This window comes from Xiphophorus couchianus, chromosome 6 (assembly GCF_001444195.1).
Source record: "Xiphophorus couchianus chromosome 6, X_couchianus-1.0, whole genome shotgun sequence".
Classification (NCBI taxonomy): domain Eukaryota; kingdom Metazoa; phylum Chordata; class Actinopteri; order Cyprinodontiformes; family Poeciliidae; genus Xiphophorus; species Xiphophorus couchianus.
The window spans coordinates 21,882,657-21,910,476 of record NC_040233.1 but is presented as its reverse complement, the minus strand read 5'-3'; the positions used below and the strand labels follow the sequence as shown (position 1 = coordinate 21,910,476).

The window sequence follows — 27,820 nt, the reverse complement described above, 5'->3', positions numbered from 1 at the left end:
TTTTTTTTTTTTTTTTTAACTTTATTATTATTTTTTTTTTTACAACACATGTTCAAGGTTACATTCTTCCGTCTCTTACTGACATTTGTCATCTGCATTACAACTTGGCAACAGGAGATGAGACAGTAGGTGTTCTTAACAAATGTAATATTGGTTTAAAATTTGCTAAAAGAAACTATTATGAAGCTCATTTTATGCTGCATAGAAAGTTAAAATTGGTTAAGACTTGAGTAAATAATTGAACTAAATCATATGACAAACTATTAATCAGACAAAGAAGTTTTTTAATGGAGCAATCTGAAAAGTCCTCCATCACATTTCCTCTTTCATTGACCAAAGCAGCAACCTGGGGAAATTTTAAGTAGTTTGAAAAATGTTGAAGACACATATTGATCTGTCACTTTTTGCCACAGGTTTCACCAATCAGATTAATAAAGTTCTACAAGCTATGATTGCTAATGATTGAGACGTTATAGACAGTAGCAGAAAATGTTGATGTATTTGAAGGCCTTCATTTTTGAAAATTCTACATTTTTTGAAATTACAAGCACTTGGCAGTTGAATATTTTCCATATTCAAGTTTTTTTTTTTAAATGACAGAAAAATATGAAGGTTGTCCATCATTTTAATGGATTATGATTTACACCCCTGACTACTTGTTGCTGAAGTGGTGCTTTTTATCCAGTATCCAGTATAGCAGCACAGACAACAGAGAAACCTAAAGAGAGTTCTATGTTGTGTTATTCATAGTCTAAATAGAGGAGTAGTCAGTTTAGCTTGATGAGAAAAGAAAGAAAACAAGGTTCAGAAGTTAATTAAACTGTAACGAGCACAGGACACTCCACAACTAAATGTGCATGCGGCTCCGCTCTGCTCTGCTGATGTAGTGGAGGTAGAATCCTACATCAGTCACACATCCCAGATGATTGCACTTGACTCACCTTTCAGGGACAACAGGTGGCAAAATGGAGCTGGAACATGTTAAACAAAAGCTATGAAAAGGAAAAGTAACACTGCTTACTCAAGCGTTGCTATAAAAAAGAAAGCAGTGAAAGCTTAATTAAAATAATATGTCGAGTTTAATTCGGCCTTGGACCTCTAATTAAAGTTAATTAAAATTGCATAAAGCTCGGACACAATGCCTATGAACTTGGTCCAGGTCGGATAGGATTTTTAAAAAATTCTAGCACAGATTTGTCCTCCGGATGTGGACCAGGAGGCTGCGCGTTCAGACCACAGTAGGTGAATTGCTCATAATTTAAGCATAGTAGTTTAATTTAGATGTGTTCATCTGTGTTATGTGTAATGGGATCTTGATTATCTAATTTGACTTATTGAATATTAATTAAACCAAATGAGAATTAAATGCAACGGGATATCCTATGTCATCAGTAAGATTATAAAATTTGTCTGGTAAAAATATAATATGATGGATTTTTTTTGGATGCCATCAGTCAAAATGACGGACCACAAAAACGTCTTGCCAGCCTAATTTATTTGGCCTGTTGTTTCACAAGGAGATCTTGTACAGTCATATTATTGAAAAATTAATTCAATTAAGTAACTCAGTTCACATAACATAGATTTATAACTGATTTTCATTTTAATTAAGATGATCTTTTTACAGTTAGTAAAACATAACATTTGATTTAGAATATGAAATCAGACCAATAAAAAAAAAATAATACAGAAATGTGGACTTAATGAAAGTATGTTTAATACCTTCTTAAAGATTGGTACTTTCATTCTGACAAACAAGCCTCATCACATATTTCCATTCATAGAACGGGACTGTAAATTGACTTTTAAAGTAAAAATGTCTTAATTGAAATACAGATGACCCATCATACCCCCACTTCTGAGGGTATTTTATTATTATGCCTATCTAGAAGCCCTTAAAACTTGTGATTAACCTTGAAGCACAGACCTCACACAGAGTCATAGTTAGAAGCAAGTAGCTGTTCAGACTGGTGTTTACAGCCTGTGTGATGCTATAGCTCTTTCTCTCTCCTAACAAGGTATGGGATCGATTGAGAACCACCCGGCAATGCAGCGTTTGTTTGGACAGAGGGGAAAATTAGTGCTGGGAGATGGAATCCTTACCAAACAATTCTACCTGTAGCTGGCAGCCCAGAAATGCAAAAAGTATCTGTGGCGTCAATCCTCTCTTGTGTGTTATTTGTGAGGGGAAAGACTCATGGATATTCAGTTTACCTTTTTGTAGTTTATTGATGCAATGAAAAGAAAGTGATCATTTCCATTTAGAGGGGGCATTATGATGCAACAATGAGTTGACTGATAACAGCAAGTTGTGCGTCACTAGTTTGGAATGTGGTACACAGAAACACATCTGAAAAAAAAAAAATAAAATGAAATCATCTGGTGGTTCAGGTGTCAATGTGTCACCCCTACACCATCTGAAATAGAAGAGGAGGAGGGGGAAGAAAAATGCCTCCTTGGTCTTTCAGTAAAGCCCTGGGGCTGTTTCCCAAGCAGCACCATGTCAGTAGAGCTGCCAAGGCTTGTTTCATGTGGAGCAGATCGCGTGTCCAGGCTGGCCAGTTGATTGCCTGCCGTTATCAGTGGGGGGAGCAGAGGCTGTAACCTCTGTTAGGCCGCCTGGAGATTTGGATTAGATTGGTTCTTCTCTGCACCAGACTCAAAGGGAGCTGCGTCAGACACAATGGGACTCCTACGCACAGTAATTTAAGAGGCAATAATAATTTAAAAGGTACATGGTTGAGATGCTGCATGGTATTTCATTTAAGTCAGAAGTAAGATGTGTGTTTTTGCAGTAACTTGTCATGACATGTTAGAGTGTGTCACCACATTGGGGATACAAATTGGTAGCAACAGAGATGATTGTTATGGATGACTTGTTTGAGAAGTTTCTGTTGATCTTGAAGCACTTTGTTGTGATCTAGTGTTCTTATTTGCATGGTGAAAAAAGTTCTAAAGTTTTAAGGCCTGCCAATAAATCTTGTGTTTAAGGGGTTCCAGACAGATCATAAATACTGTTTCCACCTTAATCTGTGTCTAATTGTTTTGCCTAGAGCCATTTTCTCAGAGAGTAAAATTTTTTCTTTTCCTCAATTAGTGGCAAACATTGACAGCCCAACTGTTAGGTGCAATTTGGATGCCATTAATTTACGTACACTGGGTAAAAACGTAAAAATAGTGACTGGGTTTTTAGCCATAAAATTTAAGCGGAGCTCTAATAGCTGACAGCTATTTAATATTTGCATATCATTCTAAGAATTGTTTTTGTTCTCTTTCCACATGCTGTCTTTGTTAAATGCAAACCACTGAAACAATAAAAAGGCTTGATTAGCAACTGATCCACGTAGTCATGAAAAGTGTGATTTTCATGAGGAAGATTCACTTTGAGGAGCTTATTAAAGCCAAAAATCCTAAAATTCTGCAGATTTTTTTACACTAAGACATCTGCAGAATTTCTTTACATTGAGTTACATTGTACGTATTTTAGATTAACAGACTTTGACTTTGCTGCTCAAAGTAAAATCATTTTTGAATCTGGACACATGTAAACTGTTCATTGTTTATGCATGTTTAGGGTTGCTTTAGGAGTGAATAACAGCTTGTCGAAAAAAATTTTGAACTATGTTTTTGTCTACAGCAGTAAAATAATCACAAGGTTGTTCATGTTTCTCTGCCTGTCAGCTGTGAGTGGCGTTGTCAGACAGCATCGATTAGGAGGAGAGGTGGAGAAAGAGTGGAGCTGTTTTTAGAGACAACGTTTTTAATAAACAGAAGATCAGTCCCATAGAGAAGCTGAAATAAAATAATCTTCAAACGAGACGAGATCCAAAAAGTACAGAACCCTGTGCGTTAATGACACTTTCCCAAAATAACACAGTTTACCAGGAATTTTAGTAAGCACACATTTAAAACGTTAACTTTGACAACCCTAATAAAACTCCATAAAATTCATTGAAGATTGTTGTTGTACCGTGACAAAATGTGGAAAAGTTAAAAGGGGGCATTAATACTTCAAGGCTCTGTAAATGTTGTAAAAAATTAAGTATTTGTTGTTAATACAATTTTATAAGTAAACATATAAAACAGTGAGTAAAGAACATCTTGCTCTTGTAGCAAATTAATGGTTGAGATGCATTATGAAACGTGGCTGCAACTGATGTGCTTGCTGTTCCAAAAGCAGCAGGCAGATTTGGACTGCGCTGGCTTTGGCAGGGGGTCTTCCTTTAAACAATACGCCTCAGCTCTGTTATCGCTGCTGAAACAATGGACCACCTCCCACACTAAACCCGTAAAATTTCCACTGCACCTCTTGATGACATATTGCAGCAGAACCACTGATCCCAGCCTTCGTGTGTAAAACACAACTCAACTCGCACATGTATGACGATGTGTGAGCCTACATGTCTAGAAAGCTTCATCATTTTAGGTAATGAAGCTTATCTTTGCTGATTTATAAAAATTTCACATTTAATTACTTTCTAAAATATGGAAGGAGTTAGGGCTTTAGTTCCCTATCGTCTCATGCATGTTGTTACTATAATAGATGTTTGAGGCTTTACTCTAATTAGCACATGCATGGTCTTTGTTTGTAGGTCACTGTCTGTGGATTTACCTTTCACTGTAAGGGTCGGCTGCTGTTTATTTGTTTCATCACAGCGGTTACCTACTCTGTGTTCGTGAGTATTGACAGTGGGTGACTGTAAACAAAGGAAGGTAGATTCATCTAATTAAATTCCTGTTTGTAAAAAAGGAAGAGTGATCCAAATAGCCATCACTTCTGTAATCCCACAGCAGCATCTTCAGTCATGCCCCTCTGGTTTCATGCTAAGTGCTAACTGTCAGGTGTGCATTTGATTAGGACTGGCTCTTATATGCTAATCACTAACCCACACAAATCTTTGATAGGAGAATCCTCAAAAGCCCAAGAGCTAAGCACTAAAGCCTTGTTGATCACGGCTGGAGGGGAGGGGGTTGAAAGGAATGGGAGGACATTTATTCGAACATCCATTATCCGTGTCTATAGGGAAGCAAACTTCAAAGTCGGTGCTGAGGTGTCACTCACTCTCATCTGAGGACAAAGAAGGAGTGAAACTCAATTTAAAAGACATTTTCCTTTATAACTACATAGGAAGGTCGGATCTTTCTAAATCTGCATTTATTATTGTTTTTATATTATTGGTCTTTTATACAAAAGTAATCACATCATGGTAGTTCTATGTCTTTGCTCGAAATTGTGTATGTTTTACACCAGAATGCTGAATTAGTGTGTATGTAAGAAGGAGCAGAAAGGGTAACACACACACCAAACCTTTGCCTTGTAACTCCCTCGGCAAATCCTTTTAGCACTCCTATAAATTCTGCCTCTCGTCTCGCCCTGCTGCTCGCTTGGGTAGCCTTGACAAAGAACAGATGACTTTTCTGCCCCCGCTTATTCCAAAGCAGTAAGTTAGACATGAACTCACCTAATGTCTGGTGCCAGCTTCTACACCGCCTCTGCTGATGAAGCTAAATCAAACATTTTACATTTTTGCCTTGCTTTTTGCATCTGCTTTTTTTTTTTGGTGTGTGTTGTTACTCATCATGGCTTTTATTTCACTCTGAAAGCTTTATTGTGATGGAGAGAATAAGCACCATGTAGAGAGCCAGGATAGTTGCACAAGTTCTCCTTTAAACGGGGTTTTCCTTCTCGCTGCTGCATTTGGTCCCGCAAGAAACAGATGCCTTTCATAGCAGAGGGACTGACAGAATGCGATATGGTTGAAAAAGTGGAGAGAGGGCTAATCTAGGCACATTTTATACATTCTTCTTCTCCAGTGTCATCTTGTGTAACCTCACTGACTCTAAAGAAATCTTGCACGATCTTCTACTTTGCATGCAGCTTTTTCTGTTGTTTCTACTTCCTTTTTATCTTCAAATAGAGACATGGAACTGTTTAATTGCTACCATATGTGTCAATTTACAACCATGTTTACGATGAGTTTGACTTGATTTTGATGCTCTTTGTGAGCTGTATGATGCAAACAGTGCAGAAAAGCATCTGATCACTTCTTTTCAAATAATCTCCTTTTTAAGTTCATGAATTTCCTAACCATAGCTGACACAGCTCTACCTGCAAACAATACAATATTTCCGTTGTAAATGGTGTCAAGGGGGAAAAAAAACCATGTGACATCACCAGCACTTGCATACATCTGTGTTTGTCGCCTAACCACAACTATCTCCTTCCATTTTTTTGCTTGAGGCTCAGATAAATAACAGCAGAGCATGCACTGTATCTTTTACCCGGAGAAGAATTTGACGATTAGGCATCACGGTTGCCAAATGACTAAGGGATTGTGAAATATAGCATTTGGCTTTGGAAAATTAATTAAACCCTGGCATGTTTGTGATGTTACTGTGTGACATTAGTTCAGAATTTTTATTACCGTGATTCAGTCTCACAATTGTGCAACTTGGTTTATTTTTCTATCTCTGTTGTCCCCAGACAACCTGGAGGGTCTTCCGGAGTTGGTGCAGGAGCGCTTGGCAGAGCTGCTCCGTGTTCTCAAGACCGTCATCGGCAAACACCGGACCCTGAACTCAGCAGACATCCTCGGAGCTGCTGGCACAGTTATTGCGAAAGTCAAAGGTGACTTGTTTTTTTTTCTCTGGCAGGTGTACATGCCAATCCACCAAACCCAATTCTAATGTTATCTGATTATCTTAGCATGAAGCATATCGCTTGATCAGTCATTCAAAGTAAGGGTTCACCGAAGGGTAACAGTTCAGACAAGGACTGTTTTCCTTGTGTTTGCTAAAGATGTGCTGCAGATGTGGCACTGGGAAAATGGCAACAATAGACTTTGGATTCCTGAAGCACCAGATACCCATTTCTTGTCATTGAACTCAAAAAGTCTGCTCATCTGCTCGAGATGTGACCAACAGACAAATTCCTCTCCAGACTTGCACTCGGAATCAGCGGAGGCAGCAAGGCTGTAATTTTCATTCCTTATACAACATCTCCAGAGGCCTCTTTTCAGGGCCTGTCCATTTTCTGTCTTTTCTTCGCCTTTGCTAAGCTGTGAGGTATTTTGTTGTCTGGTCACCTGTCCTGTCTCCGAAGTGTGACTTAGTCCTTAAGAATGCTCGTCTGCATTCTCTTGCATTTTCAGATAAGTGTTGACAGTTTTCAGAATGCAAAACGAAAAAAGATTTCCAATAAGTCTAAAGATCATTGACTAACTTACTTAAAAAGTACACAGAAATAATTTTCTCTAGTTCTTTTTTAATATTGCGTATTATTCTTTTTGTAAATGAAAACAAATTTTTTATTTTATTACACTTTTATTACATAAACTAAAAGATATACATTGAACTAAATGTTGTCAAAATATTTTCTGTTCTCTAAAACTGGATAAAAATATACGTGATTCATGTTGACACAAAAAAATAATGGAGATACCACAGAAAGCTATGATGTGTGCTGCAGTGTGCTTCAATTTTTTTTCTCCTTTTGAGTCCAGCTGTCCACAAGGGGGTGCCTTATGTTAACTGACTCCTCAAATGGACAGCCCTCATAGCCAAGCAAAACACATAAAAGCATGACCAAACTGACAGCGACAAAGAGCCAGTGAAGGAGCATTTAAAAGACAGATGAATCAGTGAGACATGACAGAGGAAGACTCCGTGGTTTAGATGATAACAGGCCTTGTGCCCCTCTCTGTGTTCAGTGTGTCGTCTTCTCACCTGTGTTGCTCTTTGAAGCCTGCACATGACACCTGGGGCATTTGTATGGCTGCCAGAGTGGCTCCTCCTTCTTCACACACATGGTTGTCTAACTAATTTCAGATGAAATAGTATCCACTCCAGCTGTTTTCCTTGTATTTATTTATTTTTATTTGACACTTTGTGCAGACTGTGATAACTCAGGAACAAGGCAATTGTAATCAACAGTGGACTAACTCAGTTTTTACTCCAGATAGAAGCTGCTATGTTGCTTTTTTGTCTCACTGGGTGCAAAGCAGGAAAAAATGCAGGACATTCCAATAAAAGCTTGAACTTCCTTTCTTTGCTAGTTTTCTCATTCTCCTGTCAACTAAAAAACATGTGCAGAGCTGATTGTTTTTTTTTCCTTTTTGGTGTTTTTCAGAATAAGAATAACAGTAATTATTTTATACATTTAAGTCTTGGTGTTTTTAAGTTAGCTCATAGTTTTAGAAGTGCTAAAAGATTATTGCAAAAAGAAGACACAGCAAAAATATTTATACCTAGCAAATTTTGCTGGATGATAATTTGTCCCAGTAATTATTATGATATGGTTGTTTTGAGACGATATTCAAGTGCTATATTGATAATGGTATATAAATGCAAGTTCGCCCTCTCGAAGACCAATAAACTTTATTTTTGTAAAGAACTCTTAACACTGGAAGAGAAAGCTATTTTAAATATCCAAAATAAAACATGACAAAAAACCCAAAACAAAACGATAAAGAAAATGGAAATAAAAAGCACACACACAATGTCTCTGTAAAGTTGCTCTTCTAAAAATATTGATCATCAAAATGGAAATGATCAAGCTCATTTTAATTTATCATGCGATTAATTGCTTATTGTGACACGCTTATTTATGCCCCTTACTTTTTCAGCATTTTGTAACATTACAAACAGACTTAAGTATATTTTTGTTGAGGTTTTATGTTATTGAACAATTCAAGATAAATAATAGTAAAATTGTAAAGTTGTAGTAAAATGAGTATTTTTAAGTCTATTTTCCAAAATAAAAGTCTTAAGAGTGTTGCACATGCTTTTGTACTAACTCCACCTAACTTTGATGTCCGTAATAAAATGCAGTGCAACTGTGTGAACAAACAGCATCATGGAGACCAAAATACAACGCAGACAGATCAGCGATAAACTTAGGTATATCCAAGAATTGGAACACTTAAAACTAGTACCGTAATTCTATTAAAGCTCATGTCCTAATTTACAATCAGTCATAAAAAAAAAACAATAGGCTATATACTTGAATGATGCAGTTTCCAAATTTCAGCTATGACAAGGGAGGCAGAGGTCTGGAATCATTGTTAGAGACCCACAGGATGTCCTGAGGAAGAAGCCAGTGCAGAGCTGTGTGTTAGCATTCAGAGACGGGGAGGTGCACAACAGGGAGGCTCGTACCGCGCCTCCTCTCTTCTGGTGGCCTCCAGAGTCTCCCTGGAATGTGGCGCCGTTCTTGCACGGGATTCCGTGACCTCTTGGATTTTTAATCACCCGTCCGTGACTGACATGGACTGAATTTGCTCCAATCAAGATAAAATGGAGAAACAAAAGCTTGAGAGCACTCTGGGAATTGAAAGTTCCCTGCTACATATTCAAATTGCTGCATTTTTCTGGTTCCATTTACAAAATAACAATACTGGGTGGAAGAATGAAGAGGTAAGAGCTGTCAAGCTTGTCTGTAGTTTTACATGTCACTGAATTCAAGCTGTGCGAGTGTTTCCTGTTGCAGGGCAGACAGGAAGTACTCTGCTTAGTTGGATTTCACTCACTGTGTCTTCGGTTCCTCTGATTGCTCACTGCCGCTGTCATCTTCCTGGGCATAATGGTTGGTGCGAAGAAAGCCTGGTGCACAAGTTCACGGAGAATGTCAGCCTGGATGGCTTTCTAAAACTGCCGAGGACTCTGTCAACAGCAGCTTTTAAAAAGCTGCTGTTTTCTGAGTATGAGCAGCATGTATGATGGACCAACGGATTCGATCACTTTTTATCAAAGGAGGAAAAATTTGGGATTGTTTCTGAATATTCCTTGAATTTTCCACCTTGACAACCGTTAAGGCTTTTTAAAAAGGGGCGCTTTGAATTGGTAGGATGACATGCAGACTTCACACATTTCTTCTTCTTTAGTTTTTGTATTTTATGCTTTTTTGTCATGTTCTTTAAAACTGTTGAATGTATGCAAATGCTTACTAGCTCTGACAAAAGCTAACTTCTTTAATATGGCTTAGGAGGGTTATTGAAGAAGAACCAATAATAGATTTGTGCCAGTTCCAATTACTCCTCCAGAAAGCAGAGATTAAAACATGCTCTCTGGCATTCATGCCCTAAACAGTCATTAGTTATGTTAGAAACAAATGCAAAGAGGAGTCTCTGCAAAACAAACAAAGTGATTAGGAAATTGACATTTCAATCTTACTTTTGCATCTTTTGTTGCCATTTGGAATGGGAATAACTGTAAATATCAGTCTCTGTTCCCCTGATGATGAAAAAGTCTATCTTTATCCAAAAGCCTGTTCAGCACGAACAAACAGAAGCTGAAAGCTTAGAGAAGAAAACAGATAAACTTTACTGTAATGCATTTAGCCTTCCTTTTCTCCTGATGTCTGCTCCATGTTGGTTTGCTTCTTCACCGGTTTGATAAAACTAATAATTTCATAGGCAGATGGCTTTTTTTCATACCCAAGTAAGTTACTAATGAAAATAGTACAAATACAAAATGGTAAAGGAGTACACTGACAATGTGTTGAAGCCACTTGAAAAATTGGTTGAAATGTCTCTGTAGAAAATCCTGTAGAAAACCTTTAGTCATTAAAATGGAATATTTGATGTGAAAGGAGGCCTACATGTTTTATTTCTTCTTCTGTTGCCTAATTTCTCACTTGTGTTTTTATTGTTATTTTTTTAATGTGTTAAAATCTCATCAGCTAACCACAGAGAGCTCACATTTTTAAGTGGGGAAGGTCAGGAAAGCTGTTTTATGATTCTGATTTTTTTGTCGTTGAAATTCTAGATTACTTTTATCTCTCTCCCCAGGCATTAACTTCAAGGAAGTGAATTCAGAAAACAAGCAGGCTATATTCAGCGAGATACACACATCCATTGACACTTTGGCATTCACATTCGGCAATGTGTGAGTACTGTGGTTCAACGCCAATGTTTTTTCCCCCGCTAAATAGGACCTGAAAAGGCAGGAGCTTGTTGATCAATGGACTATTCAATCTCTCTTCTTTTCCATGTTTACACCACAGAGTTTCTGACTTCCTTATGGGAGATGTGGACAGCAGCTCAGGGTTGGGGATCCCCCAGACCAGAAGGAGCAGGGTGAGACATCACCTATCTATTTTCCACCTTTTAGACCTCTTGTTAGTCTAATTTTTGTTTTGAAACATGAAAGTTCTCAAAAGGCACACTAATGGCAGCAATTTCACCCCACCTCTATTTAAAACGTCTCAAGACCTTGTTTTTCTTGGACTTAATTGGAGTGTTGAAAACCCCAGCTACTACTGATGTGTGACTTTGATTGTATGTGTGCCCTTCCTCTTCCTTCTAATCTCAAACCTCTTTTTCACAGTCTTTTGACAACGTCTCTGTGGATCCTGAGGGCTACGTTCCAGGGAGCAGGGATCTCGTTGGTAAGTTAGCCTCACAATCACTTATTTATCTTTGAGCTATATTTGTGTGAAACACCTTTGACCTCAAATGTGAGGGGTATTAATGGCTCTTTTACAAAGCATGTAATTATTGCTTTATAGCTCTGGGCAGTCTGAAATGTCAGTTGTAGCTGAGTAATTTAGTCTTCTGAGTCTTAAATGCCTGAGGTAGACCCGCCTTAAACCTCGACTTCAGCCCTTGTTATTTCTGCAGCTTTTTCCACACTAGTTGCTCATTTCAATGCCTGTTGAAGAGTAATACTATGTGGCCAGCAGCTGAGAGGGTTGTCTATTCTGACACATAAAAAGAACATAATGCTACCAGACTGTGTCGAAGTGTTCCTGGTACTTTCATACCCTCCCAACTTGTGAACTTCACTGATCTTGTTCTGTTTTTTTAATCTACCTCCCCCCTACACACACACACACACACGCACGCACGCACGCACGCACACCCCCACGCAAGCACACATATGCTGGAAAGTGGAAGTGAGATACGTACATTCAGCTTTGGGACATTCTAGTCACACCACATATGTGATGTCTGCTTCTTCTCCTGGTTCCACAGGCCCAGAGGTGTCGCTGTCAAAAGAAGAAGAGGTTGACTTGGCTCTGCAGAAGAATGAGAGTGGGGTCGAGTCCGCTCTACTCTATGCAAAGACCTTGTCAAAGTACATTAAAGACCTCCTGGGGTGTATGGAGAAACGGCTGGCCATGGGTGAGACATGCATAATACTGCTCTTGATTAATATAAACAATAGATGTAACAGAAAAACAAAATTATGATTTTTGGTCCTAAAATGTTTGAGTGGAAGAAATTTCTTGGTACTCTTGATTTTCTGTCAAATCTGAAGAAATATAATAAACGTTTGCTGTTTAGTTCATTTATCGCAGCCTTTTATAGTTTCTTCTTCTTGTGCTGATCTTTTCTGTCAGATGTTGAGTATGCCAAAAGCTATGCCAAAATGGCAGAGTCTGCAACGACGCTCGCCAGTCAGCAGGTAACAAACTTAAGACTTTATTTGAGGCATTGGTCTCTTGCTGAATTGGTGTCCCAAATAGTTATAAAACAGAGAGAGTCAAAAACACACAAAAACGTTGCTTTCTCCATGTTTCCTACAGGACTACATGCCTCTAAGTGACATCTATGCTTCCACATTCAAGAACGAGATTGAATACAACCAGCTGCTCATTCAGACTTCATTGGCTCTCCAAAGCAATAAATTTATACAGGTAAATGTTCATCATTTCGTTAAAAAAAAGAATTGCTCTGTAACCTTTGCATTTGAATCTGCTAATTCATGTTGGCAAAAACAAAACATTGAAAGCATCATTTTGCTATCTTTATCATCCATTTGAATCATCTTTAATACTCACTGTAATGATGTATCTGCATATAAGCATCAATTAATTTGTTAGTTTCTCTCCATTTTTATTTTGATGACTCAAAGGTGTACTTGATGGCTTGAAAGCTTTTAAGTTTACAGCGAAATTCATTTTGATTTTAATTTTGAACTGCCTAATTATCCAGAGACTAAACTTCTTTTAAAATGCTCTTTCAGTAACTCCACGCTGTTCTTTTCTCTGTTTACTTTCAGCCTCTTCAGGCTCGCAAGAATGAACTGGACAAGTTGAGGAAGGACATTAAGGAGCAGTGGCAGAGAGAGCAAAAGAAAATGGTTTGTTGAAAGTCTCTGCACAGACACTTGAAACATAATTAGGGATGCAAAGAAGAGTAAACTTTTCTCTTAGCAAACTGCTCTGCTAAGCTATTCTTACACTCATGCCATGCAACTGTGCAGAAGAACAGAAGCAGTTGGTTTGTAGAATCTATATGTTTTGCTCTACTAATGTTTATTTCATTGTTTTCATATCAGAATGTATTAATGTTAGTTTCTTACAGTGCTTCTTCACATGCTGGGCTAAAAATTGAAAAGGGCATGTCTGATTGTTTCTATGGTAACTGGCTCATACCTTGTCACAATAAATTAAGTAATGTAGCAAAATCGTTTGGTTTTGGCAGCAAGAGGTTGACACAACTTTGCGTAAGGCACGAGCTTTGAACGACCAGAGGAAAGAGGAGTACAGAAAAGCCCAGTCGTCTACAAACCGCTCCCAGGAGGAGCAGTCTAGTACTGGCAACAAACAGCTGGAGAAGAAGAGAAAGCTTGAGGAAGAGGCTATGCAGAAGGTTTGCAAGGGTTACTACACAGGGGGATTGTGGTGCCACCTATTTGGGATGAGCAACTTCCATAAACCATTGTCTATTGTTTTTGAGCAGGCTGAGGAAGCTCAGTACCATTTCCAAAGCTGCAGGGCTGACGCAGGCGTCAAACGGATGGATCTGGCCAATACCAAGAGCACAATCCTCACACAGATCCGAGAGATGATCTTCCAGTGTGACCTCACACTCAAAGCTGTAAGAGAGACCAATTTATTCTTTCCAGATGAGAAATTAGCTGGACTGTTAAGGGATGCATAATATATTGACACTAACATATCGGTATCAGTTCGATAAGTTAAACTAGGTCAATATTAACAACCTATACTTATTTCCATCTTTTTGCCGTTTGTTTCTGAAGGTGAGGGGGTTTGTCATGTGGCATTTGTTTGGTCACGTGACAGTAACAACTAATAACATTGCTAAATCTCTTCCTACCCTATGTAGATTTTCAGTCAGCACTGATGAAGATTCACTTACCTTAGCATACTATGTGCTTGAATTGTCTCCACAAGCAATGTTATCTCCTATTGAAAGATTTCTAAAGTATATGTAATAAATAAAATATTGGTACAGTTCATCCCTTCAATTTTATTTGCTTCCCATGCAGTGATAAAAACATTAATATTTTGTAAAATGCCAACCATCCTTGTGTTTTTTTATAGGTGTCAGTGAACTGGTTTCAGATGCAGCAGGTGCAGACGGTGTCGCTCCCAACCCACTTCCAGGCCCTGAGTGAAAATGCCAAGTTGTATGAACCAGGTGGATGCTACGCTAACTTTGTCCGGAATCTGCCTAAAAACCTTCCTAAAGAGCATCTTCAGCCAGACTCCTTCTCTGAAAATTTTAGGTAAGCCACAGTAACTATAAATGTTATTTTATTTTATGACAAACTAGAAAGTAAAGGGAAGATTACTGCACATTCTATGGTGTGTTCAGGCTGATGTGCTTTGTTTGTTTTCAAGCCACACATAACAAGAGCCCCTTGTTCCACATTTTTGCTGTGTCAAAAAATGCCAATGTGTGTTCTGGCTTTCTTTCAACAATGCATTTCTTTTCATCATTTTTCCATAAAGGCCAGATTTGTGGGGTGGAGTGGTAATAGTTGTGTTGTCAACAGATTCTCGCACTTCAGCTACAGATCTCCATATATCTCTTCCATAGTCAAAAGATATACTATTTTGGTTATAATTGCTTGCATTGGATTTTATTTGCTAGTATAAAGCAAATAAAATTAGCTTTACACTAGCTGACTTTATCAACCTTTATCAGGTAATAAAGGAGACTGAGTACAAATGTATGTCAGATGTATTATTTTCCTTCCACTTCACAATTGCGCAATAGTTTAAGTTGATCTTTCACATAAATATATTGACGTTTATACTTGTAAGGCGACAGTTTGTCAAAGTTCAAGTTTAATTCATACTCTTAAGGAGCTGTATTTGTGTATTTCTTGTTACATTAAGCCTGGCTGACACATAATCCTGAGCTCTTTTAGTTTAACATTGTTTAAAAAAAACATTTATTTCATAGTCTTTTCTATGTTTCTTCATAGTCTTCCCCTCCCATTTTAAAGTTGCTCAGTTCTTCTTTCAGCGGAGGTAGCAGTGAGTCAGAGTAGGAGGAAGAGAGACAAAATCTGGGAGAGACAGATCGCGTGTTGAATTTCTTGCCCTTCCTCAGGAAATATCTGTGTCGCAGGCTGAATGCTGCAGGGAAGATTGCGAGCGTGAGAGTTTGGCTCTGGTTTCGAGGGGCCCCCAAGTTTTCTCTCAGAGCCAGACAGTTGCTAGATTTTACACAGAAAAATAAACAATGTTTCATAACCCAGTTTAACAGCATGAATTAAGATGAGAGGTTAAATGTGTTATTTATGTCAGATTTAATTACAAATATCATAACTGAAGAGTAAAATGATTGGAATGTATGTACTTTCATTATTGGGAAGGTTTTTGTTCAGTTATGCAATTTGCGGTAGTAATCTGCTAACTGGTCTCCTTTCAGTTTTTGTTCCTACTCTTTTCAGTCAATTGCTGGTTTTACAATAAGACAACTTATTTTAGAAACATAATTAATCACTTTTGAAAAATAAGAGAAATATTTTTGCTACCTTGTTCTAGGGATTTGCTGATCAGGCCTTTTAGGGACAGATGCCAATCCCAATGATGGGTTTTGCCAGTACTGAGTCCCAATCTGACACAACACTGATGTGAATTAAAGTCAACCTGATAGATTTGCTTGAAAACTTAATACTGTAATTGTAAGGCGCTACATTTGATCAGAATTTGTGTTTTCCAATTGTATTGTGATGGTGCAGTGTTCTACTCTCTTGCAAGCGATGTTTAGGTTCCTACATTTTGTTTCTGTTGTTTCTCCTTATAGATGTCCTAATCATAGTTTCTTAACATCAGCGTTTATCAGCACCATTGAATAGTTTTGTGGGTCACCCAATTACAATTCAAAAATAGCACAAATCTGGATAACCAGCTTAACCTTATGAAATAATAACTACCTTTATTATTACATGTTTTGTTTTTATTTTAATTTCATAGAAAATAGCACTTCCAAACATCTAGCAGCTTTTTTGTCCAAATAGTTTTGAATGTGCCTTTCACTAAACTTGGCTCTTAAACTAGCCTTTTGGAAGAAAGATCTGCATCCTGTTTTTGTTGTTGATCTTAGCCTAAGCTTTTATTTTCTAGAGCAGCAAATTAGCAAACACTTGGCCTCAGAAAGGTAAAAAAAAGTCTTTAAAATGAGATAAACTTGAATTTTTTTATATATATAATTGAGATTTAAAATTATTTAATATTCCTTGTTATGCTTATTACAATGTTGCATGTTTAATGTATGTTTGATCAGTTACAAATGAAAAACTAGACAAATGTTTTGCATATTAAGTGAGAAAGGAATAACATTTTTATGACCCATGGGTACTTTCAATTGGGCAAATTTGCCTTTGTGATAAAACATTTGGACATTAAAGGCTTTAACTAGGTTAAGAAAGCTACTTTAACTGTGACAATACGCCACCGGCAGCATTCATAGCTTTATAATTTGTTATCCTAACCAATTAGGTCCAAACCGCTGCTTACCCTACAGTCATTGATAGTTCAACTGGTAACATTTTATCCTTACAGGTATTTGTGTGGGAAAAAAAGCCTGTTCTACTGGTTGATAAACTGAGCTCTTTGCTTTAAATGTTGCAAAATGTAAGGGCTTGTGCTTCAGCTGCACCCTCTGCAGCTCTGCTCCACAACAATAGCACAGAACAGAGTACATACCATTACAAACAGAGAACCGATATAGTCTCTGTCGCACAAGAAATTGCTTGGGAAAGGCTATATTCACTGGAAAAAGATACAACATACATCCTGCAAACCAAACGTGCTTGCTGTTTGGTTGGAAGCCAGCTAATTGTTGTTTTTGCTCATTGTGGCTTTGCAGCTGCATTCGTTGTGCAAAATCAGCTGCACAGCAAAAATGCTAAATGGTTGCTCTATCAACTGTGGAACTACAAAAACCTCAGAAGACTTCAAGCCTCAAAAACTGAAAAAAGTAAACTAGATATCTTTTTGCCAATAATAAAACCTTGCTAACCATACATTACAAATACCATTAAATTTTTCTACATAGCTGCAAAACACCCTGTCTGTAGTGTTCTAGAATGTTTATGCTTTATTTATGATTAACCTGGTAGAATTTTAGAATTGGTTAAATTCATTATGTCCCAGAAAATAAAAGCAATCAGTTTTATTCATTTTTTCCTTATGTCAGTCTTGGTTCAACATAATGTAATAATGCTAGACTGACTGTATTAGTCTAAAAAGACAACTGCAACTACAATCAGAAAGCATTAAAAATCAACTTTTTGATTTTTTTTTTCTTTTCCAGGTCTGGGTTTACCAAAAGGTCTCAAGGTAGCACCCATTCTTCCCATGGCAACCTGTCACAGGGCTCCATCACTTCCTGTGACGTTTTGAGCGGAGACGACGTAGACCACTCTCTTCACCGACCTTCAAAAATCAGTGAGCGAAGATCCAACAGCAGCACAGACATCCCAGGTATGCATGTTAGCACATGTGAGTTTCCGGATGTTGATTTTCTTATTTTTTTTCTTTATGTAACAGTTCTTGCCACAGGAGGTTAAACAGCTCATGAAAATCTATTGGTTCAATTTGCTTTTGTCTTTATGAGCCCCAGAGGGGACTTACCCCAACTGCTGATTCATGGGAATGTTTTGTTTTTCAAGTCTAAAGCAGTGCTGCTTACTCATAAGTCTAAAATGTGAGTGTGACTGCCCATTTCTGAAAAACCACCAAACAAATGCCGTTTTGTTGAACCTTGCTGCTTTTTTTCCCTGTGTTTCCGAAGCACTGAGGAGCCAGGCGCCGCTAAGAGCCTGGACCTCCAGCAGCCAGGGCGGGATGTGCAGCGACTCAGAGAGTGCTGGGGGCAGCAGCGAATCCAGATCCATGGACTCCCCCACCGCTAGCCCAGGCATGACGATTTCACACTTATTCCCTTCTAAATTTATTTAAAAAATATACATGTGTATGTTTTTGTATGTGTGTGTGTATGCAGATATATATATATATATATATATATATATATATATATATATATATATGTTTTCATTTCATTAGAAGCTATTAAAAAAAGTTGTGCTAAAATTGTATTTTTATTAAATTTATGCATTGAGAGTGACGTATTATTTTGTAGATGTAATTGCAATACTTGAGGGAGAGACAATTTATGCAGTATTGTATCTGCAAACTATTAGATGAATTATATCATTTCAATATTTTAGACAGTGCTTCTCTTTTTAGTAACTTATTGACATTATGCAGAGGATAAACAAACACACATTCACTCCAAATTCACTTCCTTCTCCTGCTAAAATTTAATGACACACTACTTACTGTTTTTTTAAGCTTAATGTACTCATGTGACCATCACAGTTTCTCTTTTGTAGTTGTTGATGGTAACTTCTTTTAATCTCAGTCAGTCGTAGTACATCGTAACCTTGTTTTTAATGACTAAACAGGTGATTTCAAACGACGGCTGCCCAGAACTCCCTCCACTGGGACCATGTCTTCAGCTGATGATCTGGATGACAGGGAGCCTCTCTCTCCTTTTGACAACGGTAGGAAACATCTATTTGTCTTCTTATGTGTATTTCACTGGTTTGTTAAGAACAGCCTGCAGATTAGTTGACATAGGGAAATAAAAATGTCTTGAGGGGATTGCATAATTTTCTCTCATGCATAGCAGATTGCCTCATTGCACTGATCGGATGTCAGTTTTGCTACATGTAATATTTTCACTCCCTATGCTTTTTCGGTCTGCAGAGAATAATTGATTGGGGTTACATTAGTTTTTGTGCTTGTTTTGAACATCAAATAAAGGGAAGAATATCTGTACAGTTAGGTGACAGAAACAAAGCCCAGCAACTTCCCCAAAGTTAAGCTTCAGTTTTTTCCTGGGAAGTTATGTTAGTTTTCTTATTGGGAAATGTTAAATAAGACTTAGACTTAGACTGACTTTATTGTCATTTTGCATGCACAGGGTGTATACAAAACGAAATTTCGTTGCATACGGCTCAGGACAATGTTTTGAGGACAATAATATCACCTGTTTATGTGCTCTTTTTTTATTTTTACTGCTAGGTCTGGTAGAGATGGTGACAGAGACTTTAGGTTCTCCTGGTCCTTTCCGAAATACTCAGATGTCAAAAGCTGCTCAAACGCATAAGCTAAGAAAACTACGAGCCCCATCCAAGTGCAGAGAGTGTGACAGCCTGGTTGTTTTTCATGGAGCCGAATGTGAAGAGGTACAAGTCATATTACCTTCAACTGACTGTTAAAATGATGTGTCTTATTGTTGATACAGTTAAGCCGAAAATTATTCATAGCACTAACAGATTCAAGTGTAAAGTTATGTTATCATTTCTCCCAACATGTTTCTTCTGATTGGAAGTATTGTTTTGATGGATTTGAATCAGTGGAAATAGCTAAGATTAAGGCAAACAGGCCTCTCAAACTCAAAGACGTGGAGTTCAACAGCAAAGATAAACAGACAAAATACCAGTGAAAACTATAGACACCAGTTAACTGAGGTGTCAGTTAGTTGTTTGATTGCTCCAAATCTATTTTTTAATAATCTGTAATAAAACAAATACATTGTTTCATAATGTTTTGAGATGTCTGTTTCATTTCCTTTCAGGAACAAACTTTATAGTTGAATAAACATGATTTAAAATCTAAAATTTGTCAAGGTTACAGAATATGTTTGGCTTAACTCTACAGATAGAGCAGGACACAAGTGCTAATAAATTAAAGCGTTAATATTGTGACACCTAATTGTAATTTATGCATCTTTTTGCTAGTGTTCCTTGACATGCCATAAGAAATGCTTAGAGACACTCCCTATCCAGTGTGGTCACAAAAAGCTGCAGGGCAGGCTGCAGCTGTTCGGTATCGACTTCGCCCAAGCAGCGAAGAATTGTCCGGATGGAATCCCCTTTATAATCAAAAAGTGTACCACTGAGATCGAAAGTAGAGCCCTCAACATCAAGGTACTTTTATGGCCTTTGTGTGTTTTATTATTAAAATTTCCTCAATAATTACATGATCAGTTAACAATAATCTCTTCAGCTGGTTTATATATAAGATAATTATGGATGTGCCTGTTTTACTTTTTAGGGCATTTATCGTGTGAATGGGGCCAAATCCAGAGTGGAGAAACTCTGTCAGGCGTTTGAAAACGGGAAGGATTTGGTTGAACTGTCTGAACTCTCACCTCACGACATCAGCAATGTCCTCAAACTCTACCTAAGACAGGTTTTTATCAAATTCCTACTGAAGATTTTTAAAATCAATGACTTATGCAGACATCTGTTATTATATTCAGTTAATCTTCAGCTGCTGTGCCAATCAGAAGTTCAGATACTCTCATCAGCATGAATGGCATCATGATTTTGGGGTTTTATGATGCACTAGGGATGCATCATAAAACCATTTCTAAAGAGGAATGAATCTACAACTTTTATGGGGTTTTTAAAAGTCTGACTTTATTGTGAATTTCCTCTAATTCATGCTGGTCCCAAAATATACATACATCCCGTTTGAAATACCACAGGAAGTTGCAGAGAAGCAGTTTCAACTGTGTAGATTTAGGGGGAATTTAAAGAAGTTTGACATAGTCATTCTTTGTTCTGCATCAGTGCCACAACAACACTCTCTCAGGGTTTTCGAAGGGCATTAAAAAGCATAAACCATGTTGCCACACATTCATTCCCAGTTTGGTGTTAAACTTACTTCACCATGGATACTAGTCAATTGATATTTAGTTGTCTTCTAGTTTTTATAGATTTGGTTGAAGATGGACAGACAGTGTTGTTCTAAAAGAAAAATTCTAAATGTGCATTTGCATTTTAAATATGCTTTACCATTTCTCTCAAGGAAAGTGGTCCAATACCCTATCAGAGTTGGGCAGTTTGAAATTAAAGTGGTTTTGAACAAACATTTCTGCCCTAAAATAAGAACAGATCAAATGCATCAACAGCCCAAAATTAATGACATTTATATCAATATTGATAGTTTCATTCGTTTTCATCGCTAAATCATATTTTTTTAATCGGAAGCATAGAACTCATTGCAGTATTATTTCCAACAGTTGCCAGAACCACTGATCCAGTATCGATTCTATAACAACCTTATTGGCTTGGCTAAAGAGTGTCAGAGAGTGATAGCAGAAGAAGCTGATAAACCCCCGAGTTCCCAGGCGGGAGAGAAAGGAGCACCAAGCGCCCAGATGAGCAGAGTCCTTTTGAAGATCAAAGATCTGCTGCGTCAGCTGCCCACAACCAACTACAGGACTCTGCGTTACCTTATCACGCATCTGAACAGGTACGATCTGGAACTAAGAGACAGGCTTTGGTATGTCGCTCTTTTTACAGTCACACTGACTCGCCAACTTCCTCATGACACACATGGGGAAACAGAGACTTCCCTAAAGCTTGGCAGGAACTGTTAGAAAATGACAGCATAAAACCTGTGGTTTATTCAGTATCATTGAACTGGTTTTCAAACATGCTGGCACCAGTGTGTTGTATAGTACTATGTTATAAGCATGGGGGATATTTTGTTTTCTTTGTTACTCAACATCAACATGTATTTCCAAACATTATTCTTGGTTCCATTGTTTATAATACCCATTCATCACTGCACTGCTGACAATCTTTAAAAAAAGCTTTGCTGTAATTTTTTATTTAAATTTATGTTTTTGAAGGCCCAAAGAAAATAAACTGACTAAAAGGAAATTACTTATCAAGCTCATTGTTCCCCTTTGCATTCCCAGAGTGAGTAAACAGGCCGATGAGAACAAAATGAATGCAAGTAACCTGGGGATTATCTTCGGACCCACTCTGGTAAAACCAAGACAGATCGACGCAGAGGTGTCTCTCTCCTCTCTGGTGGATTACCCATGCCAGGCACTGATGGTAGAGATGATGGTGAGACACTTTCACATGATCTTCGATGCAACTACTCCACCTGGTTCCGAAATCACCACCACCAGTGCACAAGCGTCTCCCAGACTGACCCCGCAGGAGAAAGTGCGCCAGCTAAGCAGACACTCTACCTCGCTAACGGACATCAAGGAGGTGAGGAGGACCCTGATGGTGCAGTTTGATTCACATCATTTAGATTTTTGACTTAACATTATTTGTAAAGTTGCAATGAAAGATGTAAATGGCTCATGGGATGTAAAACAACATTGTTAAAAATTACAAAAATTAGCTAAAATTGTTTTTTTTTTTAAATAACTGATTTCATTTAAATCCCCCAATTGTAGGGAAACCTTTAAATAGCTCTAAAATTGACATGTTTGACATAAACATAAACTGTAGTATACTTTGATTAAAAAAGGGGAACTTGTAGGGAGAATAAGTCATAGAATGGAGGTAGTGAAATGGAAAATTCCAGCAATGAACAAAGAAAACCAGTGAGTTTAAATACTGAGGCAGTTATGGAAAATGTCAGCCAGGTGACCTAATTAGGGGAGATGAAAAACAACCGTGGTAGAATGCAAGCAGGGAAACTGAAGGAACAAGACTAAATAACACAGGGAAGCTGAGCTTAAAACTCAGAGAAACTATAAACCAAGGGGCAAAAACAACACACATCTAAGAGATTGTTTCTTTCAGGAGCAGGCCAAGCCTCTGTCATAACAGTTTAGATTCTACCTACTTGTCAACAGATTGTTTGACAGCGATACCAGATGACTAAGCACTGTTGATTGGCAGCATAGGCTTGTACAGGTGTCAATACCCGTGTCTCCAGTGATTTTATTATTTCTAACAATGTGGTTTTTTTTTAAGTTCAAGTTTGGACTCTTCTAATATGTTTATCTTTTTGCTTACCTTAGCTAGCAGATAATAATAAATGTGTCTGATATTTTAAGCTAGTAGTGAGGTTACAAGCTCCTTCCTTGTTCATGTTCTTCCATCTGGCTGTTTTTGAGTTGTATGTTGTAAAATTTAGATGGGTAAATGTGATGACATTGTAATCCTCTTTGTCAAATTTGTGCCTTCAGAGTGCAAAAGTATACAAGAGATACTCCTCGGTAATCCCATCATCCCACATCCTGGATGAGGTGCATGAGGTCCAGGCTGGAAAAGACCAATCAGACTCTTCAGCTGCAGAGAAGCTCAATGGGTTGCACACGTCAAGCGGACGAGAGGTCCAGAGATCAACCTTGGCGCTTAACCGTCCCAGCTCCTCGCTCTCCTACCACACCAACACCTTGCCAACAAAGGTCCAGCTGCGTAACCAGGTCGTTCGGCACGTTTCTCGACCAATCAGCATGCCGCTGGAACGCCTCCTGACACCTGCTCAGATTGCGGAGAGGAATAACCGTAACAAAACAGATGTGGTCGATGGAATTTCCACTCAGAGGGACACAGAAACGATTCAGGAGATCCCAGAACCTGAGAGGGCTCGACAGAGTGGCTCATCCAGAATAAGCACCTATTACATTACACCTTTTATCGACACACAGACGATGCAGAGAAGGACTTGGGATAAGAAGTACAAGCATTATGACATGACATCCAGAACTGCTATGATAGTTGCCAATCTGCCACCCACCAGCTCTGGGTTGCAGCCGATGAAGGCCACGCTGCCCATCACGGTTGGTGCTGCTGCAACTGCGGCCTCTGTGGTTACGACCATTAGCAGCGTGAGCACCATGTTCTCCAGCAGCCCTAGCATGCTGCCAGTCAAGTCTGTGTGGAGCTCCAAAAGTGAAAAAGATGCAGAATCCTCTGCCAGCGGCTCGCCAAAAGTTTCACTAACACTCAGGGCACCACGGACTCTACAACCCCCGCCGGGTACCTTCTACATCCCCCCGGTTTCCAGTAGCAGCAGATCCAGGACACTTTCCAGCTGGACTACAACCACAGCCACCAGCGCGTTGCTTACTTCTACCAACACATCCCCAGCAGCCTCCCCTTCCACACCCCCAGTAAAAACACATCACCAGACTCAGGACTCCACAGACAGCGCCATTGACCCCGGGGTCTCGACCTCTCCCACTCTTTCTCCCCCCCAGTCTCCCTCTCCAAGCAGCCCCGATGACCTCAGCCCCACCGGGACCAAACCCATCTACCAAAGACTCCAACTGCTGCAGGAGAACGAACACAGAGAGGCTCATTTTGTCTGAAAAAAATGAAAAAAAATTATATTTGTAGATATTAATATGTCTGTGGTGAATGGGGGAACATGTAGGCAAGAAAAACCATGAAAGTGTTCAAAGTACTAATATATTCCTTTTTACATGTTAAAGACGGAACCAACAGCAGTTGGTCAAAGGAAGCAAAACAAATACATAGACTCTGGTGCCAACAACAATGTTTACTGTCTGCTATATTTTTAAACAGTATATTTGCCAAAAAGAAGTTATTTCCCTGTTTGCTGTAAGTCAGTCAGTTTTCTTGTTCAGTGTTAATTAATCTGTTACATAATGACACTTTACATGTCGCACTTCCAGGCTTAAATGCTGATGTCCCATTAGTTTTTAGATATAAATATGTAATGTATTTCACATTACAGGGAATAATTAGAATATTTTCAATGCAATTGTCTTAATATAATTAATTGAAAGTATTCCCGTTTTTAACTAAATGTGTCCTGAGTGGCATGTGATTGGTACATCTGCTCTCAGTATGTAAGCCTTACAGTACATATTTGTAAATGTTTATATATTCATGCAACAGTTCTTGCTGCAAATTAAAACAAGAGTTATTTTAAACTTATTTCTTGTTTTTTGTTGTTTTTTTAAATGCATTTTTTCAGTTAAATTTTTTGTTTTATCTTTCATTAAATATATATATTTCTTTGAAAAGTAGAAAAATAACAAATCTGTAAAATAACTACTAAACAGAAAAAAGTACAGTAATGAAGTTTATTTGTACCTATGGCACCTCAGGATAGTTTCTCAAACATTTACAGTAATCCTTCAGTGTTAAAATATTGTAATTTAAGTTTACCTATATTTTTATTAGAAGCTATTTTATTTTATAATACAAGCACATTTATGCAAAATTCAGATTTGTCCTGCGTCTGGTCCTCCAGTTAACAAATAACTGCTGGAAATTGGCATCAGACCTGTCAAATGGATGCATTTAGATTTTCAACCTTTATTTTTATTTATTTACTTAAAAAAAAAAAACCCAAAGACATGGACTTCAACCAACCATTTTTAGACGTTGATAAATATGGTGAGATTTCAGTTATTTCGAACCTGAATGAAATGTGGAAACTCATAAAACTGTTAGCTTTACTCGCAGCTTTAGATTAGTCATTTCTTAATATTTCAGTCATGCATCCAGTTGGATTGTTTTTCTTTTTTCTTCTGCATTTGATGGATTTCAAATTTGCTCCAACTCAAATCGATTGTGGTTTCAGGATGTTTTGCATCTGCTGGGGGCTCAGCTGGCTTTAATGTCCTACTTTGAAACCTTCACATCCTCCTCAGCTAATTACTCATGTCACCTGCGCCTTCTCCGCTCAGAGGAAACTCATTTCAGACACAAAAATTGAAACAAATGCTGCTGTCTCTTAGTCTCGCCTTTGCTCCTGTGTCCTATAAATCCAAACTCCTAATTTATTCTGTAGGTGTTTAGCTGTGGGATTACACGCTGGTGCAGTTTCATTTCTGCTCAGGTTATTTTCTTTGACAAACATATTTGCTGCTGCTGTGATGAAGACCACCTCCCGATTTTCTCTCCGTCGGGTTTCCCTCCTTTTCCTTCTCCTGCAGGTATCTGCCTAATTCTACCTCAAAATGGATGACTGTTGTCTCTTTTCTGCCTGCCCATGTTGAGCCGGGAGATTAGAGCAATCAGATTAGGAGTGCTGCTGACCTGCAGCACAGAGAGGGAGAGAGAGGAAGAAAGACAGGGTGGGCAGCTCGGAGTCATCTGAAGCACTTCTTCTACCCGGTTTAATGTTTTGCATTACTTCAGCTTGTTTGTGAGACCGTTTTTCTTGATGTTGTTCGACTTTGTTGTGATCCGGTGAGAAGGTAAGGCTGAGAATCCAACTGATTAATCTGATGGGTTGAAACATTTTACAAGACCTGACGTGTGTGTGAGTGTGTGGTTGTTATTGCTGACATAGTTGAAGTAATGTATCGCTTGTTGTTTAAGTTTCTTTGATAGGTTGTGACATGCTTGCAGGGTAATTTCTCCCTGAATTCTGCAGAGCGGGTGTAAAGCAATCCTGTTGTGTGTAATTTGTGTTTTGAGTAAGAAGATGCTTTCCGAGAACTCAGACATAATAACAGCTTTTAGCTTCCTCTGTTTTCTAGCTGCAATTCCCCTTTTGTTTTTCTCTTCACAAGTGTTGGGCTGCCCGTATTCTCCATCTGGCAGTCTACAGTAATCTACTGGACATGTTCTTGCACTATGTGATGCTCCATCTGTGAATAACTTGTGCATAGTGATTGATTTCTCCAAAATTAATTTGTTCCTTGTGAAAAAAAGACCCCATGACGGATCAGGTTTAAATTGTAGTTGTCATTCAGGTGGCATGTGAATGCAGACATGAAGTCATCCTTAAATTTTCTTAGCAACTGTGTTTAGGGGTAACAGTTTGACAAAACAATGGCTCAGTAAGGGTTAGAAGCTCTTTTTCAGGAACACCTCCAAAGGCTTTACTTAAAGTGATTTAAAGTCAAGACAATTCCAGAGTTGACAGAAAGGCCTGTTACAATCAAGTTAGATCGAAAGTTGGGTCACATCCAAAAGGAGGTCAAGGCTGGCGAGAAACAAACAATGACTACATGACTTTGTTTTTGCTCAGAGAGTAAAGCTAACAAGCCTTTGGGTTAGTTCATTGTAAGCTAATAAAAGAAATGGTCTTTTTCTGTTTCAAGATTTTTGTCTCTTTCTCATTCATAACTTTTATGTTTCCAATTAAATAGCTTCATTAGCAGAAGACTTATTACTTCACTGTGACTTATTTTACTTTCTGCAGGTGTGTCCAAAAGTATTAATGCTTTAAAGGCTGAACTGTTCATAAAATGTTCAGTTGAAGAGGGATGATAGGTGGTTATAGAGAAAATAAATTGATAACTATTAGTATTCAGTACCCCTGAACAGAACCACCTTCTTACACTGGAAGTCTTTGGGTTTATCTCTCTACTAACTTTACACATTCAGCTGCAATTTTTGCCCATTTGTCTTTGCAAAACAGTTAAAATTTCATTCAGATTTGATTCAAAGAGTTTTTGAACGTCAAGTTTGTAGTTTTTTCCCCCCACATATTTTCTTTTATATTTAAATCTGGACTTTGACTGGGCCATTCTAACAAATGATATGCTTTGATCTAAATCAGCCCCTAATAGCTCTGTCTGTATGTTTAGGACTAAATCTTTTTAGTCCTAAACAGGTTTTTAGTCTCTACCAGGTTTGCCCTATTTTTTTTAGCTGCATCCACTTTGACCAGCTTCCGTTTGGAAGCTGAGAAAAGTATTCCCACAGCATGATGCTGTCACCACTTTGGGGATTGTGTTTTGAGGAGGGATAGACTCAAATGACCCACCATGCACTTACTTACATTACAGCCTGTACCATCACCATCCAGTCAACATCAGAGGGAAGATGCAAGATAAAAGTTCCATAACTCACC

At 38.2% G+C, this 27,820-nt stretch overlaps 2 protein-coding genes across 4 annotated transcripts in view; both read left to right on the top strand.

The window, feature by feature from the left end:
* LOC114146772 (rho GTPase-activating protein 29-like) overlaps positions 1-24,942 on the top strand; it is a 34,541-nt gene extending 9,599 nt beyond the window's left edge. Inside the window, exons 3-22 of one of the 3 annotated variants that reach the window (XM_028021112.1) lie at positions 6,485-6,628; positions 10,788-10,884; positions 11,003-11,075; positions 11,326-11,386; positions 11,973-12,122; positions 12,341-12,405; positions 12,527-12,637; positions 13,003-13,083; positions 13,428-13,595; positions 13,686-13,823; positions 14,291-14,475; positions 17,520-17,689; positions 18,000-18,125; positions 18,673-18,771; positions 19,295-19,458; positions 20,014-20,202; positions 20,330-20,467; positions 21,303-21,535; positions 21,987-22,290; positions 23,223-24,942. In XM_028021112.1, the coding sequence (XP_027876913.1) occupies positions 6,485-6,628; positions 10,788-10,884; positions 11,003-11,075; positions 11,326-11,386; positions 11,973-12,122; positions 12,341-12,405; positions 12,527-12,637; positions 13,003-13,083; positions 13,428-13,595; positions 13,686-13,823; positions 14,291-14,475; positions 17,520-17,689; positions 18,000-18,125; positions 18,673-18,771; positions 19,295-19,458; positions 20,014-20,202; positions 20,330-20,467; positions 21,303-21,535; positions 21,987-22,290; positions 23,223-24,350 (3,824 nt within the window). In that variant the 3' untranslated portion in view covers positions 24,351-24,942. Of the gene's footprint in view, positions 1-6,484; positions 6,629-8,659; positions 9,415-9,446; positions 9,841-10,787; positions 10,885-11,002; positions 11,076-11,325; positions 11,387-11,972; positions 12,123-12,340; positions 12,406-12,526; positions 12,638-13,002; positions 13,084-13,427; positions 13,596-13,685; positions 13,824-14,290; positions 14,476-17,519; positions 17,690-17,999; positions 18,126-18,672; positions 18,772-19,294; positions 19,459-20,013; positions 20,203-20,329; positions 20,468-21,302; positions 21,536-21,986; positions 22,291-23,222 lie in introns of those variants that run through there. The other 2 variants (XM_028021113.1, XM_028021114.1) reach the window with 2 other exon arrangements.
* Positions 24,943-26,057: 1,115 nt separating this feature from the next.
* LOC114147104 (retinal-specific ATP-binding cassette transporter-like) overlaps positions 26,058-27,820 on the top strand; it is a 45,837-nt gene continuing 44,074 nt past the window's right edge. Inside the window, exon 1 of the mRNA XM_028021651.1 lies at positions 26,058-26,213. The gene's annotated coding sequence lies outside the window, so the exon portion shown is untranslated. The remainder of the gene's footprint in view (positions 26,214-27,820) is intronic.